The following is a 15,890-nucleotide window of genomic DNA, read 5'->3' on the forward strand; positions in this document are numbered from 1 at the left end:
TCGGAGAACTGGTGTTATGATTCCTTAAAAACAGAGATCGGTTTTGCTTTGGGTGGCTGCTGCAGATCCCATGGCGTTGTCTGTATGGGCTGGTTGGCTTTTCTGTTCTTCCCCCCACGCAGCTATTATGCAGCGCGCTGTGCCTTGGTTCCCTCACCTATGCACATGTGTAGTTGAATGGTGGTTTGGGATCCTTAAAGGCGCTATGTAAATGCAGGGTGCTATTATAATTCTCCTCCATTTCCACCTGTTCCTCCACTGACTGCCCGTTCAGGAGCAATAGCTGCCAGCATTGTATTCGTTGCAGCTTCTCAAAAGGAGGCAGCCCCTGATCCCGTGGCATATTCTGTGTAAGAAGTAAATTCCCTGCCTCATCAATCAGGATTCCGCAGGGCTCCGAGAGCTACACCAAGTGACCCCTGTTAATCAAACATCTAGATCAGCGCTTCTAAACGATGGCGCAGAATGAGCCGTTGAGAACCCAGCAGGGGGGATTGGGAGGGTGGAAATGGGGTGGTGGTGTGGGGATCTTCTTTCTCATGAGGTGGTCCACAGGGTGAAAACATTGGAAAACCTCGCCCCTTGGGGAAATCATGGGTGTCAACTGCGTGGTGAGGAGGCCCCAATCTATAATTCCAAATAAAGGTGTAGGGGGGCAGGAGGCGAGGTATGTTTTTAAGTGGAAATGGCAATTTCTGAATAAACAAGTTTCTTGGTTTGTGTGTTCGATTTTAGGGGGTCAAAGGTGAGGCAGGTGTCAAAGGGGCCATGGGACTGTTCGGTGCCAGAGGACCAGTGGGACAGAAGGTTAGTACAATGGCCCAAATGAACGCTGAGAAACCTACATGGTTACCATCATAGCTTGTCGCTCCACCACTGGAACTGAGCCCTGGCTTTGTCACTTATCTTGAATAGTTTGGGGGGCTGGGGGTGGGGCGACAGGATCTCCCCAGTGGGGCACTGCACCAGGCAGTGTTCAAGTGCTGGTCCAGGCTAGACATTCTCCAGCTTCCACTTGGGTCATCTTGTCACCAGGTTTTTCTGCCCCATTGCGCACTCCATTTAGAGCACGCCGGTACTTTTGTTCGAGGTCAGTGTCCTGGAGGAACCATGTGCCGTAGTGTTCTCCAAGTGGTCACGGTGCGGGACTGGAAGCAGGAAGTCCTGAGCCTGGGGATTGTGCTGACTCCTTTTGTGGCCTTGGGAGTCACTCAAGCTCTCTGGGGCCCCTTGCTCTAAGGTCCCTAGTGGTGTAAAGAGGCCTTAAAGTCTGCAGATTTCTCCCCCTCTTCCACAACTTCCTGTGAAATGCCTCTGTGTAAGCGAGTTCCCTTGTCATCATAGACCCGGTGGAAAGGCTGTGCCAGCCTCCCACTCCTCCTCCTAGGGAGACACATGGGCATCTTGGGTGTACGTTGAAGCAGTCTTGAGGGCTGCTCTAATTTACACCAAGCCTGGCCAGGTCCCCCAGCCAGGCCCAGAATACCAGCAAGTGCAGAGGTTCCTGCACTGAATGCATCTCAGCTGGAAGGGTGAATCAGGCCCCTGTGTTTCCCTTACTCCATTTATCAACTGGGGATAACGCTACCTCGCTGGGGTGCTGGATGCCCTCACTGAGGTTCCTAAAGTGCTCTGAGGATGCACGTTGCCATAAGAGGAGTTGCTGCAAAAGAAGGGGTTGGGGCAAAGTCCACAGAACATCAAATTGCAAATGGAATGAGTTCAGCCAGACCCTCTGTGTTTCAGCCGATAAATGAAATCCGTCTGGCATCAGACTATTTGTCGTCCCAGGGCACATTTTGCAAGAGTTCATGGTGTTACTTCCATCTCCGAACTGAATAACTACTTTCAATTCCCCCTGCAGTTTCTTCCATCAGATGTTTTATTTTTCACTTCCCATCCTAAATTGTGTGCCGTGTTGCTGTGCGGCGGTTAGACAGCTGCCGCCTCCCACCCCAGAGGTGGCTGCACTAGCTTGGCAGTATGATAAGCGATGCCTGTATTCGTACAGCAAGCAAAGTGCTTCGGGATCCTCCAGGAGCTAAAATGATGATGATATGGGTTTTGGAGGGGAATCCTTACTAGGGATCAAGTGACTGAATGGTAATTGTTTGCACGGTGTGTAGCAGACACATGTGACTTTCCTGTGTGTTTAACTCATTGCTCCTTCTCTCCCAGGGAGAACCCGGAGAACCTGGCCTGCCTGGATTTGCTGTGAGTTGTGAGAGCGTTTCATGTTAGTAGCATTGGGATAATGTCCATTCGCTCTAATGGCCTCATGCTGTGCACCGCTGATGAGAGCACCCCGAGTGCTAACTTTCTCAGCAGGCAGTCACCAGGCTCTTGAAAGGTTATTAAGAAGGAGGGAGATGTCCTGACGTTGGCTGGTGTTCAGCACTTTGATAGCTGGGAGCACAGTACATGGAGGGCTCTTGGTACGTCCCTTCCTTCTGTGGGGATCCATGAATAGCCCCCTCGTGGCACCTCCTGTTCTTTTTCAGGTGCACTCCTGCGGTGGAAGTGCAAGGGTGGCTTTGATATGCACTGTGCTCCTCTCTGACTCACTGACAGCTAATGCTGCGTGTTTCAAAGGCAGAAGATGCCTCCAGGAAGGAAATAATTTGGGTGAAACTTTCTTGAACACTTGCATGAAAAGGGAGATCTGAACAGCGTGAGGGTGGCTGTATGGATCAGTGAGATCAGAGATGCAATTTAATGAGGGCTTTGCATTTTGCATCAAAGAACACCTAAAATATGCATTTCCTCATTTTACTATATTAGCATTTCAGGGTGTACTGTCTGGACAGAACCGAAGCTAATACGTGTTCAAAATGTCACATATACACAGGCTTATATATGTCATGGTAGTAGTTAAACCTTAGAATACTGCCATCCACATGAATTCTGAGAAGGATATACTGTAGTGAACTGGCTACTGGACATGTGCACCAGTGTCCAATATAAAATGACGTCATAAAAGTAGGATGCCACGGCCATGTTTGTTCGCATGAACTGTGTTGTGTCTCCAGCATTCTTAACAGCCTCATGAGCACTCACCGGTGTTGTCCTTGGTCAGTGGAGACTCAGATTTCAGAGCTGCTTTCACATGAGTTCACCTCCCAGGTGGGGGGCAAGAAGGCGCCTTGCTCGTTCCTCCAGCTGCTCACTGTTCGCTCTGGCCACTGTTGTTCGTTGTGCCCCCGTTCACTCCATCACTCTGTTGCCAGTAGCCCTGTGCCATCACTTCTGCTGCCACCTGCCACTGTGACCTCTGCGCGTTGGTCTCTTGAGGTTCCACCCAGCTCTCAGTGATTTCAGCTGAGCTCTCAGTGGGGGAACCTCGCTGCTAGGGCAGGCTGGGCCGTCTCTGCCACAGAAACACTGCCCCACAGCAGGTCTGAGCACTTGACTCAACTGAAATGTTTCAGGAAAGCATTTCACATTCTTGAAATTTCTGTTCAAAATTTTCAAAAGGCTTCAGTTTTTTCCCCATTTTATTTTGGTGGGAAAATCCCACGCCTGTTTGCCATTCTTTACTTTTTTCCCCACCGGTTTCCAGTGGGGAAAAAAATGTAAAAGGTGACTGAAAGTAGGCATTTCCCCACCAAGTGAAAAGACATTTTTATTTCAATTTTTTTTTATGAAATACTAAAAATGCAATGAAAAACACTGAGCAAAGCAAGGCACTTGAGAGTCTTTCAGAAATGTTCAAGAAAGATGCTTTACCTTTTTTTCAAATAGTTCTACTGTGCGAAAGTGTTTTCCTTTAGCTCAAGTGATAGGGCCTGGGGCTTGGGACCGAAAAAGATACAGATTCTTTCACACCTGTTGGTGTGAAATTCCTCATGACGGTTCTATGCTGCATTGCGACTATCGTGGAGCTTCTCGGGAGCCATGGATTTCGTACTGTTTACATGTGTATGATCCAAAGCTTTAATTCCTCATCAAAGTGTAACAAAGACCATGGGTGGCACGTCAGCTGCCCCTTCGGGGAGGCTAACCCCTGGCCCCACCCCTTCTGCCTGAGGCCCTGCCCCTTCCACCCCTCGCTCGCCAGAACCACGAATGTCCTCACCCACCCCCGCGGTCGGAGGAGTCCCAGCCAAAGCAGCTGGCCCAGACTGCCAGACCGACCCCCAGAGGCGCCAGCTGGCCTGCTCCCTGAGCTGCCAGCTAGCCCTCCCCAGCCGATCTGCCTCAGCTGTGCCAGCTGGCCCTGAGCAGCCCCAGGTCACTGGACAGCCCCGAGCTGCCTGCTGGCTCAAGTTGCCCTCAGGCCTCCAGCCAAGCCCCAGCTCCAGGCCGCCAGCCAGAGCTGAGCCACCACTGGCTTTGCGGGAGAGAAAGGGGCCTTGGGGCAGCGCATGGGTGGGACCACGGCCTGGGTTAGGGGAAGCTTAATCTCCCCTGGCCTTTGATACTCGCCTCCCATGACAAAGACCCTGATTCAGTAAAACACTTCAGCGTGTGCTTAGCTTAAAGCCTATGCAGAGTGCCACTGAGGTCAGTTTAAGCATGTGCTTAAGTGCTTTCCTGACTTGGTGCCAAAAGAAGTAATGTGCCCTGAGCAGTACCCAAGAAAGCAGTGATCCCATCTGGTCAATCGCAGCAGGACTCCAGCATGAAATTGCAGACCTCTGTTTAGATGCATTGGTGGGAGTCCCTTCAGATTATATACACAGAAAATGACTAGCCATACTAAAGTCATTAGTTAGCTCACCAGCTGCTTGACCCTCTTGAATGGCTGTGGGGGTGATACTGGGAACAACTGAGAACTCCGAGTCATTTTCTCTCGCAAATTGCATCCAAACCAATGCTCTCTTCATTCTGCTCTACAATTTGGACATCAGTGTGGTTTTGTATCGTGCTGATTTTCTGACAGCTACAAATTTCACTGTACCAGACAAATAACCACTGGCCATCGGTTTCTTGTAAACGTTCATGGTTCAGGAACGCCGGCTATCAGAATCCTTATTAGGATGCAGTTAATAAGGGATATTTCCTGCATTAGGAAGACGACCTGTATTGTCGCTGGAGCTGGGCTGGGACGGCAAGATTTCATTTTAGTTTTGCGTAACCTGTGTCAGCACTGAAGCCAGGCTCCACTTTATCAGAAGCCCCAAAATTCAGGACGGATGCTGTCAGGGTTCCCTCCACACTCTGAACTCTAGGGTACAGTTGTGGGGACCCACATGAAAGACCCCCTAAACTTATTTCTACCAGCTTAGGTTAAAACTTCCCCAAGGCACAAATTCTTTGCCCTTGGACGGGATGCTGCCACCACCAAGTGATTTAACAAAGAATCAGGGAAAGGACCACTTGGAGTTCCTATTCCCCCAAAATATCCCCCCAAGCCCTTACACCCCCTTTCCCGGGGAGGCTTGAGAATAATATCCTAACCAATTGGTTACAAAGTGATCACAGACCCAAACCCCTGGGTCCTAGGACAATAGAGAAATCAGTCAGGTTCTTAAAAGAAGGATTTTATTTAAAAAAAAGGTAAAAATCACCTCTGTAAAATCAGGATGGAAAATAATTTTACAGGGTAACAAAAGTTTCAAAACCACAATAGAACTTCCTCTAGGCTTAGTTTCAAAGTTACAGACAACAGGAATAAACCTTCTTCCAGCAAAGGAAAAATTCACAAGCAAAACAAAAGATAATCTAACACGCCTTGCCTGGCTTTTACTTACAATTTTTGTAAAATGAGAGACTTTTAGGATGGTTTATAGGAGAAGGAGTTTTCTGACCTGATGCTTCTCTGCTTCCCAAGAGAACAAACCAAACAAAGCCTTCCCCCCCCATCCCGCAAGATTTGAAAGTATCTTCTTTCCCCATTGGTTCTTTTGGTCAGGTACCAACCAGGTTATTTGAGCTTCTTAACCCCTTACAGGTAAGGAGGAATTCTAGGCTACCCTTAGCTGTATGGTTATAACAGATGCGGGAGAGAGAACCTCTGGGCCTTTTGGCCCGTCGCAGATGGGTACTGAGAGATGGATCTTGGAGGGCAATAGTGCCAAGCGTGATTTGTGTACGTGCTAGGCAAAAAAGGGATGAGCCGAACAAGTGATTCCAGTCTGCACTCATGAGCCATTGCCAAGCAGATGCTAGGTTACCCCTCTTTAGTAGCAAGAGTAAGACCAAAGGGGAGCATACAGCCAAGTGCCTTATTAGTACCAGGAGGGTCATGCTTGCATGTGCATCTCCTCAGATGCACCAATTTTTATTACCCTGAGCACTCGTGCACCTGCTCCCTTCTCCACATTACCGTCAGTCATTAACATAGCTCCATCAGCGTGCGTGGCACATTGCAGAACAAAGAACATCAGGTTTGCTGCCAAAGCGGACTTACAAAATGTTCTGCCAACCTGATGCAGCGTAGCACCTTCCTCTGAATGAGCCTGGGTTAAGGTCCTGGTGGACTTGAGCACTGGTGAACGTGAGTGACAAGTGAAGATATACACTCCAGGAGCAGGGGGAGAATAAGGAAGGACACATATGATGACTATGTGATTACAAGGCTATTCGGATGCTGCTGCTGTAAATGGGTCTTCTGGGGAGTGATTTGACTGAGGAGCGGGTGAGCTCATGGGAGAGGGATGTGGGCAAGGACGTTGCAAGCACGGGGATGGAGTGGAAGAAGGTCCAGAGGCATGTGGGGGGAAGAAAGGAGGCTTGCGGTTGTCATTGGCAGATCGAGGCCTCCAGGATCGCCAACCCCAAATGGTCACAAATCATGACAGTCATCAAAAATCCTGAGATTGGTTATAAAATCATGAGATTATGTACCAATAATAGATGTGGGGTTCTTTTCATTTGCCTTCTGCTTTTTGGACCTTTAGGGTGCACTGGGGTCACATTTTGAAGCTTCCCCCACAGCCGTGAGGGCTGACCTTTTCTTTAAGACTGAAGGCTGAAATCATCATGGATCCACATGATTCCAGGAGCTGGGGCTTTAAGGCAAACAGTGATTATCGTGAGCCTCATGACAAAATCATGAGAGTCGGCAACACCAAGGCCTCTGTGCTAACGCTGACTTCAGACACCTCCCGTCAAATATATACCTCTAAACCCGGTAGGCAGTGAGCCTGTGAGCAGTGGTTACAAACCACCCTGTGGCTCGGGAACATATCCACTCTTCTGTTTGGGTTTTCACTGCTGTTCTGAGCAGATGTGTCCTGCCTGTGCTTGTCTTTAGGAAGTCCCGTTCCCTCCCTTGCACGTTTCCCCGATGCGAGTGAAGTGATGCCCAACTTGCTCACTTCAGCAGCCACAGCAGGTCAGTAACCAAAGGGGCTTCGTCTCTGGCTTGCACCCGAAGCTTGGCCAGTGCTGTAGCTGAAGGCAGTGCTCCGGGGTGGTTCAACCATCTCTTTGTGTCAGGCCAGCGCTCAGCATTCATGACTAATCTACACCACTTCGCTATTGTGCTACCTAATATCTGCACAGAGAGCTGAAACCTGTTTGAGGCAGTGCTTTAATCACTGTGCCCCCTGAGCATTAGACTTATTGGTAGTTATTTTCAGCACTCCAACAGTAATTGCCTTTAAATGGCCCTTTTCGGAGCGCCGATCGCCCTGCCTTTATTTGCCTGGAGAAGCTTGAAAGGTAAAGTTGGGGATGGGCCCTGCTTTGAGCAGGGGGTTGGACGAGATGACCTCCTGACGTCCCTTCCAACCCTGATATTCTATGATTCTATGATTTTAAATCTCCAGGAATAAATTTAAACACCATCAAACTATTCCCCAGCCCTGCCCCAAATGCTTCCCTCTTCCCCAGTCATCTCCTTCTGTTTTGTCATCTTCTTTTCTCCCAACCCTTCTGAGCTCTCAAAGCTTCTTTTCATGCCCTGCATACAAACTGCCTTGGAAAAATATCACTTCCAGGACCCCACTCCTAGTGACTGTTCTGCACGCCTTCCTTCGGGGAATGCTGTTCTCCCCTCTTTTTATTATTATTATTGTTGTATTTGTGTAGCACCTAGGAGCCCCGGTCATGGACCAAGACCCCAAGGTGCTAGGCGCTGTACACAGATAGAACAAAAAAACGGTCCCTGTCCCAAAAAGCTTGCCATCTAAGTATAAGCCAAGAGACGATACATGGATACAGACTGGTTGATGCGGGGAAGCAATGAGACAGTCAGCACTGGTGAGCATGGTAGGCAGCAGTCTCAGCCCACCACCCGTGGTTAAGGGTTTTATAGACATTCCAGCAAAGGAAGGCTTTCCCCGGGGACCTGAAGGAGGACACTGAAGTGGCTCTGAGGATGTGGATGGGGAATACCTCCCCAGTCTGAGGGGCAGCCTGGGAAAAAGCCTGAAGGGGCTCGTTTGGGAATTTCAGAAGCAGGCAATGAAGGCCCTTCTGTGTCTTCTATGCATGCAGTAGCCCACTTTTCCTATTGCTCGTAAACTATAGGCCAAAGTCACCAACTGAACGAAAAGTTGGGCTCCTGGCAACTGAGTAGCTGCCCCGAGGACGATCCTGTCCGGGTCCCTAGGTACGTATTTGGTGTGCCCAGCTCACCCCACCCAGGCTGCAGCGGCTCCGTGGCTGTTTTTAACATGCTAGTGCGACAAGAGCTAGTGGAAGCATGTCTGCCCGTGCTGGAAGTTCCAGCTCCATGTGGACCTCTTCCGCTCCTGTGATGAGGCTCTAGTTGGGATGGAAATAACCACGTATTTTACCCAGGGGCTGGATGGTTCTCTTACCGGAGATATCTGTGCACAGGGTGGTTACACATGTGCAGACTAAAAGCTTAGTGTCACCCCCACGTGACATGGGTGCTCATGGTTTCAGGACACAAATACAGCGCAGAATATGCTTCTCTCAATGGAAATGCCGTGGGGCTAGCTTGGCAAATTCCACACACAGACAGTGACTTAGGGGTCAGACTCTGCTTTTAGTCGCACTGTAAGTCCAGAGAAACTCCACTGAGTAACATCCCCCGAGCCCAGAAGTGTTGAGCCCAGGGAGTGTGGTCCAAACGGAGTGAGAGGACTGCACTTTGCACGGTCAGTTTTCAAATGCCAACAAACGTGAACTACTCTGGATTTTCACTGGTGTAACAGATGGCAGAATCTGGCCCACTCTGTGTAACGGCCTGTAGCTGCAAACTGCTCCTAGCCTGTCAGTTCTCAAATATTATATGGTGAGAAACGGATTTTAGTCAGTTACAGTTACAGTGAATGTAAAATATGCCCCTCTCCCACCCAAGACTGGATTTGATTTTAGGGGAGGCAGTGTGGTCTAGTGGATAGATCACAGGGCTGGGCATAAGGAGGCTGAGTTCTAATCCTGCTGCTCCCATGGCCCTGCTGTGTGACTCTGGGCAAGTCATCTGTGTTCCCTCCCACCTTTAGTCTGTTTAGACTGTAAATGATTTGGGGCAGGGACTGTCTCACAATACGCATGTGTATAGCAGCCAGCACAATGGGGCTCTGATCTCAGTTGGAGTCGGTAGATTCTCATATAATCACATGACTCCAAGAGCTGGGACTTCAAGTCAAAACATCAAATATTGGAAGACTCCAACATCTCAGTTTCCCGCAAGGTTTAATCACCCACCAAAGAGGTTTATTTCTCATTCCCTTCCCACGGCAACCTTTACCCTGTAAACAAACAATCCGGCTTAGACAGCAAATGGAACCCTGTTATTTGCTTTGTTTGTACATGATATTTACTTACCCTGCCACAACACGGAATTGACCATGTCATTAAACAATCACCGGTCTCCATGGAAATAAAGGACGTACAGGGTATCATGCCTTCTTATTAATTTTAGCAATTAATTGCCGGAGCAGACGTGGCTCCTGAAACCACTGGCCCTGCTGACCCAACCTGTGGGCATCACATAGGAAAATCAGGCCCCGTTTATGGTAATTGTGTTGGATACTTTCCTTTGGTCACTGTAAAGGTTTATGAAGTGGCAGATAGAGACTTAGTGGGGCGGCGGGGAAGTGGGGGACAACGACTGAAAAGGCAGCCTGCCCACCTGTTGTTGTGATTAGATCTGCTGTTCATTCTTCAGGCAGGGAAATGGCCCTTTTAGAGACTCTCTCTAAATAAGACTCTGGTGGCTGATTTCTTTTTAATAACTGAATCTTTCTTTTCAACAAAGGGCTGCAAATTGATTCAAACCGCTGAGTGCCGCTTACTCATCTCATGAGCTGTTTAAGCAGCCAGCTTGCGCTCGTTCGCCGGGCATTGAGTGCTCTGCGGTCAGTCATCATTGCCGAAGTGGGAATGAGTCCAACTTCAGTCAGCAGAAATGTTGGAGTTCTTAATTGTGAAGTTGAAGGTGGCAAAACTAGATAAATAAAACGGCAGCTGAACCAGCAGCCTTTGAAATGTTGGACATTTCTATTCACTCAGTACCCAGGCCTGGCTGCTGGGTCAAACTGTGGGCTCAAGCTTTGCGAAAATGTCATTGTAATCGTTGATCTCAAAGTGTCACTATCCCCATTTTGCAGATTTGGGAAACTGAGGCATGGATTGAGTAAGTGGCTTGCCCAAAGTCTTACAGCAGGCCAGTGGCAGAGCCAGGAAGCAAACCCAGAGCTCCTGCTCCCAGTCCAGTTCCGAAGGAAATTGCAGTGAAAGGTGAAACTTTGCACAACTTCACGTAGATTTTTCCAGTGCAAACGTTTGACCTTTTTTTTTTGAGATACTTGGAGAATAAGCTCATAGGGTGCATGGCAAAGTACAGCTGGATGAAACTCAATAGCCCTGCCTCAAACAGCCACAAGGTAAAACCAGGAGGTGGTGACAATATGGAACTGATAAAAGAATCACTGGGTGAAATTCTTTGGCCTCCTGGTCAGATTAGAGGAACATAATGGTCCATTGTGGCCTTCAAATCTATGAATTTATGCACTTCTCAGAATTGCTGCTGTTTGTTTATTTTCTTTATTTGCAAATTTCATGCACAGACAAGATCGTACCCAATAGAGAAACTGGGGTAGGGGGAGATTGACTTTCCCTGTTTTCATAGTAATATCGTGCTTTCATTGGCAGATAGATCCAAATTTTGCTTCAGACCAACTTCACAAGTGTGTGCGAATCTCCATTCATCTTTGTGCACCCCTCGCTCCCGAAATAAAAACGGGTCACTTTGCTCAATTTGGTATTCAGTGCTTGAATGCACATTTATCACTGAACTGTGTTGTGGCCCCATAGCAACGCATTCAACTGCCGTGTGCCTCAGTTTTCTCATCTATAAAACAGGGATAATAAAACTTATCTCACATGTGCAAGGCTTGACCTGTGCAAAAGCCTTGGAGACCCTCGGGGGACAGTGCGATATGAATACAAAGTGGTAGCATTCATATTACTCCATTTTTTTCGGCTTCTGATCTGTGCTTAGAAGGACACACCACCTTCGCCCTACAATTTAGTTTTTGTTTATGCAGCCAGAAGCCTCACAGCAGTCAGCATGAAGAAATTAATATTACTCTTCTTGTAACAGGGCATGGCTGGCCTCGAGGGGAAGAATGGAATCAAAGGAGCTAAAGGTGACCGAGGTCTGCAGGGTCAAAAGGGGGAACCGGTGAGTCTCGCAAAGAAAGACAAAGGGATATTTTGAAGGCTGAAAAAGTGGCTTGGTCCTTTTTCCAGTGTTGCCAACCCCAAGGTGTTCAAAAATCAGGAGTCAGGCTCACCAAAAATCCCACGATTGGCTTTAAAATCATGCACCAATAAAAGATGTGGGGTTCTTTTATTTGCCTTCTGCTTTTTGAGCCATTAGGGTGCACTGGGGGTCACATTTGGAAGCTTCCTCCACAGCTGTGAGGGCTAGAAACTGACTTTTTCTTTAAGACTGAAGGCTGAAATCATCACAGCTCCACGTGACTCCAGGAGCTGGGGCTTTAAGGAAAACAATAATTATCATGAGATTCATGACAAAATCAGGAGAGTTGGCAACACAGCTTTTCTGACCCAGATTCAGAATCCCCCTCCGACCCCCTCCCCCAAAACGAATCCTCGGCTTTAGGCACAGGCCCTCAAGTGCTTTTGTTGTTGTTTGTGAGACTTGCTGTAAGCAAAATTACTGCAAGACACTCCTGGAGAACTCTGAACTATGCTGTGGGCAGATTCTCAGCAGGTATAAATTGGCGTAGCTCCCTTGGACATTGATTAACCACCACTGAGAATCTGCCCTGAGTCTCTGATGTGACAGAGTTTTAAATTCTCCCATGGCAAGTTCAGCTTTCCAGACGTTTACCTGCATGTTACTTCCAAGCACGATATCCACAGCGCTGGTAAAACCGAAGTGGGGAGAAGGGGGAAAAAAAATCAGCCAGTTGCCCGTTCCACAAACAGGATAACATCCGATGAAGTGGGCTGTAGCCCACAAAAGCTTATGCTCAAATAAATCTGTTAGTCTCTAAGGTGCCACAAGTCCTCCTGTTCTTTTTGCGAATACAGACTAACACGGCTGCTACTCTGAAACCTGTCTAATAACTGTTTGCAGTAGCAGCACTGATATGAGCTTTCCAAACCTCTAGACACTCACGGCCGTTCATTATTCCAATCCACTCGGCATCGGGAGTCCCCGTAAAACAAGCTGCCACCCTGTGACGAGTGATGGCACTTTGTCGGCCTCATCACACTCCAACCATATTCCCGGCAGCTGTGTAGAAATCAGGAGATTGCTTGCGACACGAAGACGACAGAGAATTACCAAGAGGAAGAGTCACTTTGTGTCCGAGTGTACTCCTCTATCGTGTGTTTTGTTGTGTTTTCCATCCCAGAGGTGGCTGCATTTCTGTGGGGGAAATGATTCCTTTATACCAGCTTCTAAAATGCAGTGGAGCCTTTGGGGCGAAAGGGGCAATATAAATTGAAGATGATGCTGTTAGGAGAGCTGTATTTTTAACTTTCTAGTGGCATATCATTGTGTGTACGTGTGTGTATCTCACACACACACACTGGGGCAGTGCAAGACTCACCACCGTGGTGCCTCCTGCTGGCCATTCTGGAATTAGCTCAAGTCCTTCCACAGGGCGCCCTCCTCCGGTGGTGTCTCACTCACCATTACTCCCGCTTTGCTGTCTCCACCTCTCTGGGACCTGCGTCACTCCCTGGACTGCGGGGTCCTCTTCTGGACCTGTCGGGAGTCTATAGTCCGGCCACTCGCCTCGGTGACTGCTGCAGTCACCAGTCTAGTCCTTTGCTTCAGGGGCAAGCTGCAATCTGTTTTGGCTGCTTCCCTCAGGGCAAGTGGGGGCAGCCCTAACACTTTATCTGACCTTCCTCCAGGGCCCCAGTCTGGCAGCGGCCAGCCAGAAGCTCCTTCTTCTCTGCTACCCTGCCTAGCACTGCTCTAGCCATGGTGCTCCTAGGCAGCCAGTCCTTCTCCCTAGCAGGCCAAGGGGAGACTTCCTTCTGCTCTGTTGAGCAGCCCTTTATATATAGCCCCTGCTGGCCCTGATTGGCCACTGCAACAAGCCACCTCCCAATTGGCTCGCTTTAGTGAGCCCTCCTCTAATTGGAAGGTTCTGCACAGGCTTCGTCTGGCCTGCTTCAACCCTTCCTCCCTGTGTGGGACAACTGCCCCGCTACACACCCACACCTTGATTTTTTTGTCTTTTATTCAGGGAGCGAAAGGTGATCCTGGTATAACTGGAGACCTTGGACGGAAAGGATCTAAGGTAAGAAACGGGCATCATCACAGAAATAATGAGTGCTTTGGCTATTCTCCGGGGGGTGCAGCAAATATGAAAACTGGTTGACCTGAATGATTGTAGAAAATGGCAAATGGACCACTCCACTAGGTAGGTAAATGGCAGGTGAAGAAGAGAGCAGTGCAGTGTTTACACAAATCTGTAGAATGGCTCTGTTAAGCCATGCATGAGTTAATGCTGGCCCTTTGCACAGGGGTGGATATCACTGTGTTTTGTCCTACTTATCTTTACCAGCTACCTGTCATTTCTCTCCAAGGGCTTACTTGGTTTTCCCGGGCAGATGGGTAGCCCTGGTGCAGATGGAATAAAGGTGAGGGCTTTTTATTGTTCTTCCTCCTTTTAACATTAGTTTAAAGGGGATCTAGCGCAGGTGAAGTGAACACCCATGACAGCTCAGGGCAATGAGGTCCTCCTAGTTATCTGCAGGTCAGGCACAGCACTGGGCCATGACAGAGCCCGTCATCATGTCCTGCCAACCTGTCTCAGACCCAACCCGAGAAGCTACCCGTAGGTCTGAGAGCAGACGTCGCACATCCCATGATCCATTCTGTTGGCAGCGGAGCCACTCACCAGTTTTGAGGAGGTTTAATCACACCTATTGCAAAAATCAGGTTTTCACATGCATTAACCGCCCCATCATCTTTCTAATCAGTGCCTTCTGTTCCCAACCTGCTCACATTTGCAGTATCTTGTTCCACGTGCAGGGTGAGACTGGCAGCCCTGGAAAACCAGGGATACCAGGGTCAGACGGACTGCTTGGGCCAAAGGTGAGTGGGAAAGCCCCTCTTCTCTCTCAGATGGAAGCTTTGTACGGGCATTACAGGTCTCTGAAATTAAATTACCCAACGCCCATGTCCCTCTCCATGGGCTTGTCTAGGGACAGAAATGACACTGATTTAACACAATCTGCTTCTAAATGGATGCAGTTAAGTCAGCGCAAGCTCGTGTGTGGACGTGCTTAAATGGGTTTCAGACTGGCTGGTTTTAGCTTAAATTCAGTTTGTTACCAAATATAGTTAAATGGCTGCAAATTTCGGTCAGTTGACCAGGCCTAGTGACATAGGTGCTGGAACTAGGGAGTGCGGCAGCAACCCCTGGCTTGAAATGGTTTCCATCATATACAGTTGCAGCCGATGAAGTGAGCTGTAGCTCACGAAAGCTCATACTCAGATAAATTGGTTAGTCTCTAAGGTGCCACAAGTCCTCCTGTTCTTTTTGCGGATACAGACTAACACGGCTGCTACTCTGAAACCTGTCATGTATAGAGTTTCCAGTTTGGTTCAATGGCTCTCAGCACCCCCACTATACAAATTGTTCCAGCACCCCTGCCTAGTGAACACTGTTGGGGGGGGTCTTTTTGAACAGCAACAGAAAAAATGTCTGTCAACGAGTTCTGGGTTTGGTTCTTGATTTTTGTTTTCTTTTCTTACCTCCATGGCTGGTCAGGGAGGGTGGGGACAGGGCCGGCTCTAGGCACCAGCAGAACAAGCAGGTGCTCGGGGCGGCACATTTCTAGGGGCAGTATTCCGGCACCGGCCATGCTGCCCCTAGAAATGTGCCCCTGCCACCCCAGCTCACCTCCACCTGCTCCCCTGAGCGCACCGCCGCCTCCGCTCCGCTTTCCCCCCTCCCTCCCAGGCTTGCTGCACGCAAAACAGCTGTTTGGCGCGGCAAGCCTGGGAGGGAGAGAGGGAGGAAGGAGAAGCCGATTGGCGGCATGCTCGGGGAAGGCAGCAGTGGTGGAGCGGAGGCGAGCTGGGGCGGGGAACGGTTCCTCTACCCCCCCCACCCATTACTTCCTGCGCTCCCCCCAACCCTCGCTCCCCTCCGCTCCGCCCGCTCCCCTGAACGCCCTGCCTCTCCCTCGCCTGAGAGGGAGGGGGGAGAAGTGGAGCAGCGGCATGTTCAGGGGAGCAGACGGAGCGGAGGTGAGCTAGGGCGGGGAGTTTTGGTGGGGAAGCCGCAGGATGCAATGTGGGGGGAGGGAATGCGGCACGTCCGGAGGAGGAGGCAGGGTCAGGGATTTGGGGAACAGATTGGGAAGGGGTGGAGTTGGGGCAGGGGGGCCACAAAAAAAAAAGTGGGGGTGGCCAAAATTTTTTTTGCTTGAGGCGGCAAAAATCCTAGAGCCGGCCCTGGGTGAGGAAGGTGTCAAGCTTTGCCAGCCAATGCATTAGTTAGCTTGCTCTGAGCCCTCGCTCAGGG

The 15,890-nt window shown here is 49.4% G+C and overlaps 1 protein-coding gene across 1 annotated transcript in view; it reads left to right on the top strand.

Annotated features, from left to right (window-relative positions):
• LOC140911047 (uncharacterized) overlaps positions 1-15,890 on the top strand; it is an 85,785-nt gene that overhangs the window by 35,204 nt on the left and 34,691 nt on the right. The window contains exons 18-23 of the mRNA XM_073343301.1: positions 736-807; positions 2,179-2,214; positions 11,468-11,548; positions 13,599-13,652; positions 13,942-13,995; positions 14,390-14,452. Coding sequence (XP_073199402.1) covers positions 736-807; positions 2,179-2,214; positions 11,468-11,548; positions 13,599-13,652; positions 13,942-13,995; positions 14,390-14,452 — 360 coding nt within the window. The remainder of the gene's footprint in view (positions 1-735; positions 808-2,178; positions 2,215-11,467; positions 11,549-13,598; positions 13,653-13,941; positions 13,996-14,389; positions 14,453-15,890) is intronic.

The sequence above is a fragment of the Lepidochelys kempii genome, chromosome 1 (genome assembly GCF_965140265.1).
Source record: "Lepidochelys kempii isolate rLepKem1 chromosome 1, rLepKem1.hap2, whole genome shotgun sequence".
NCBI lineage: Eukaryota > Metazoa > Chordata > Testudines > Cheloniidae > Lepidochelys > Lepidochelys kempii.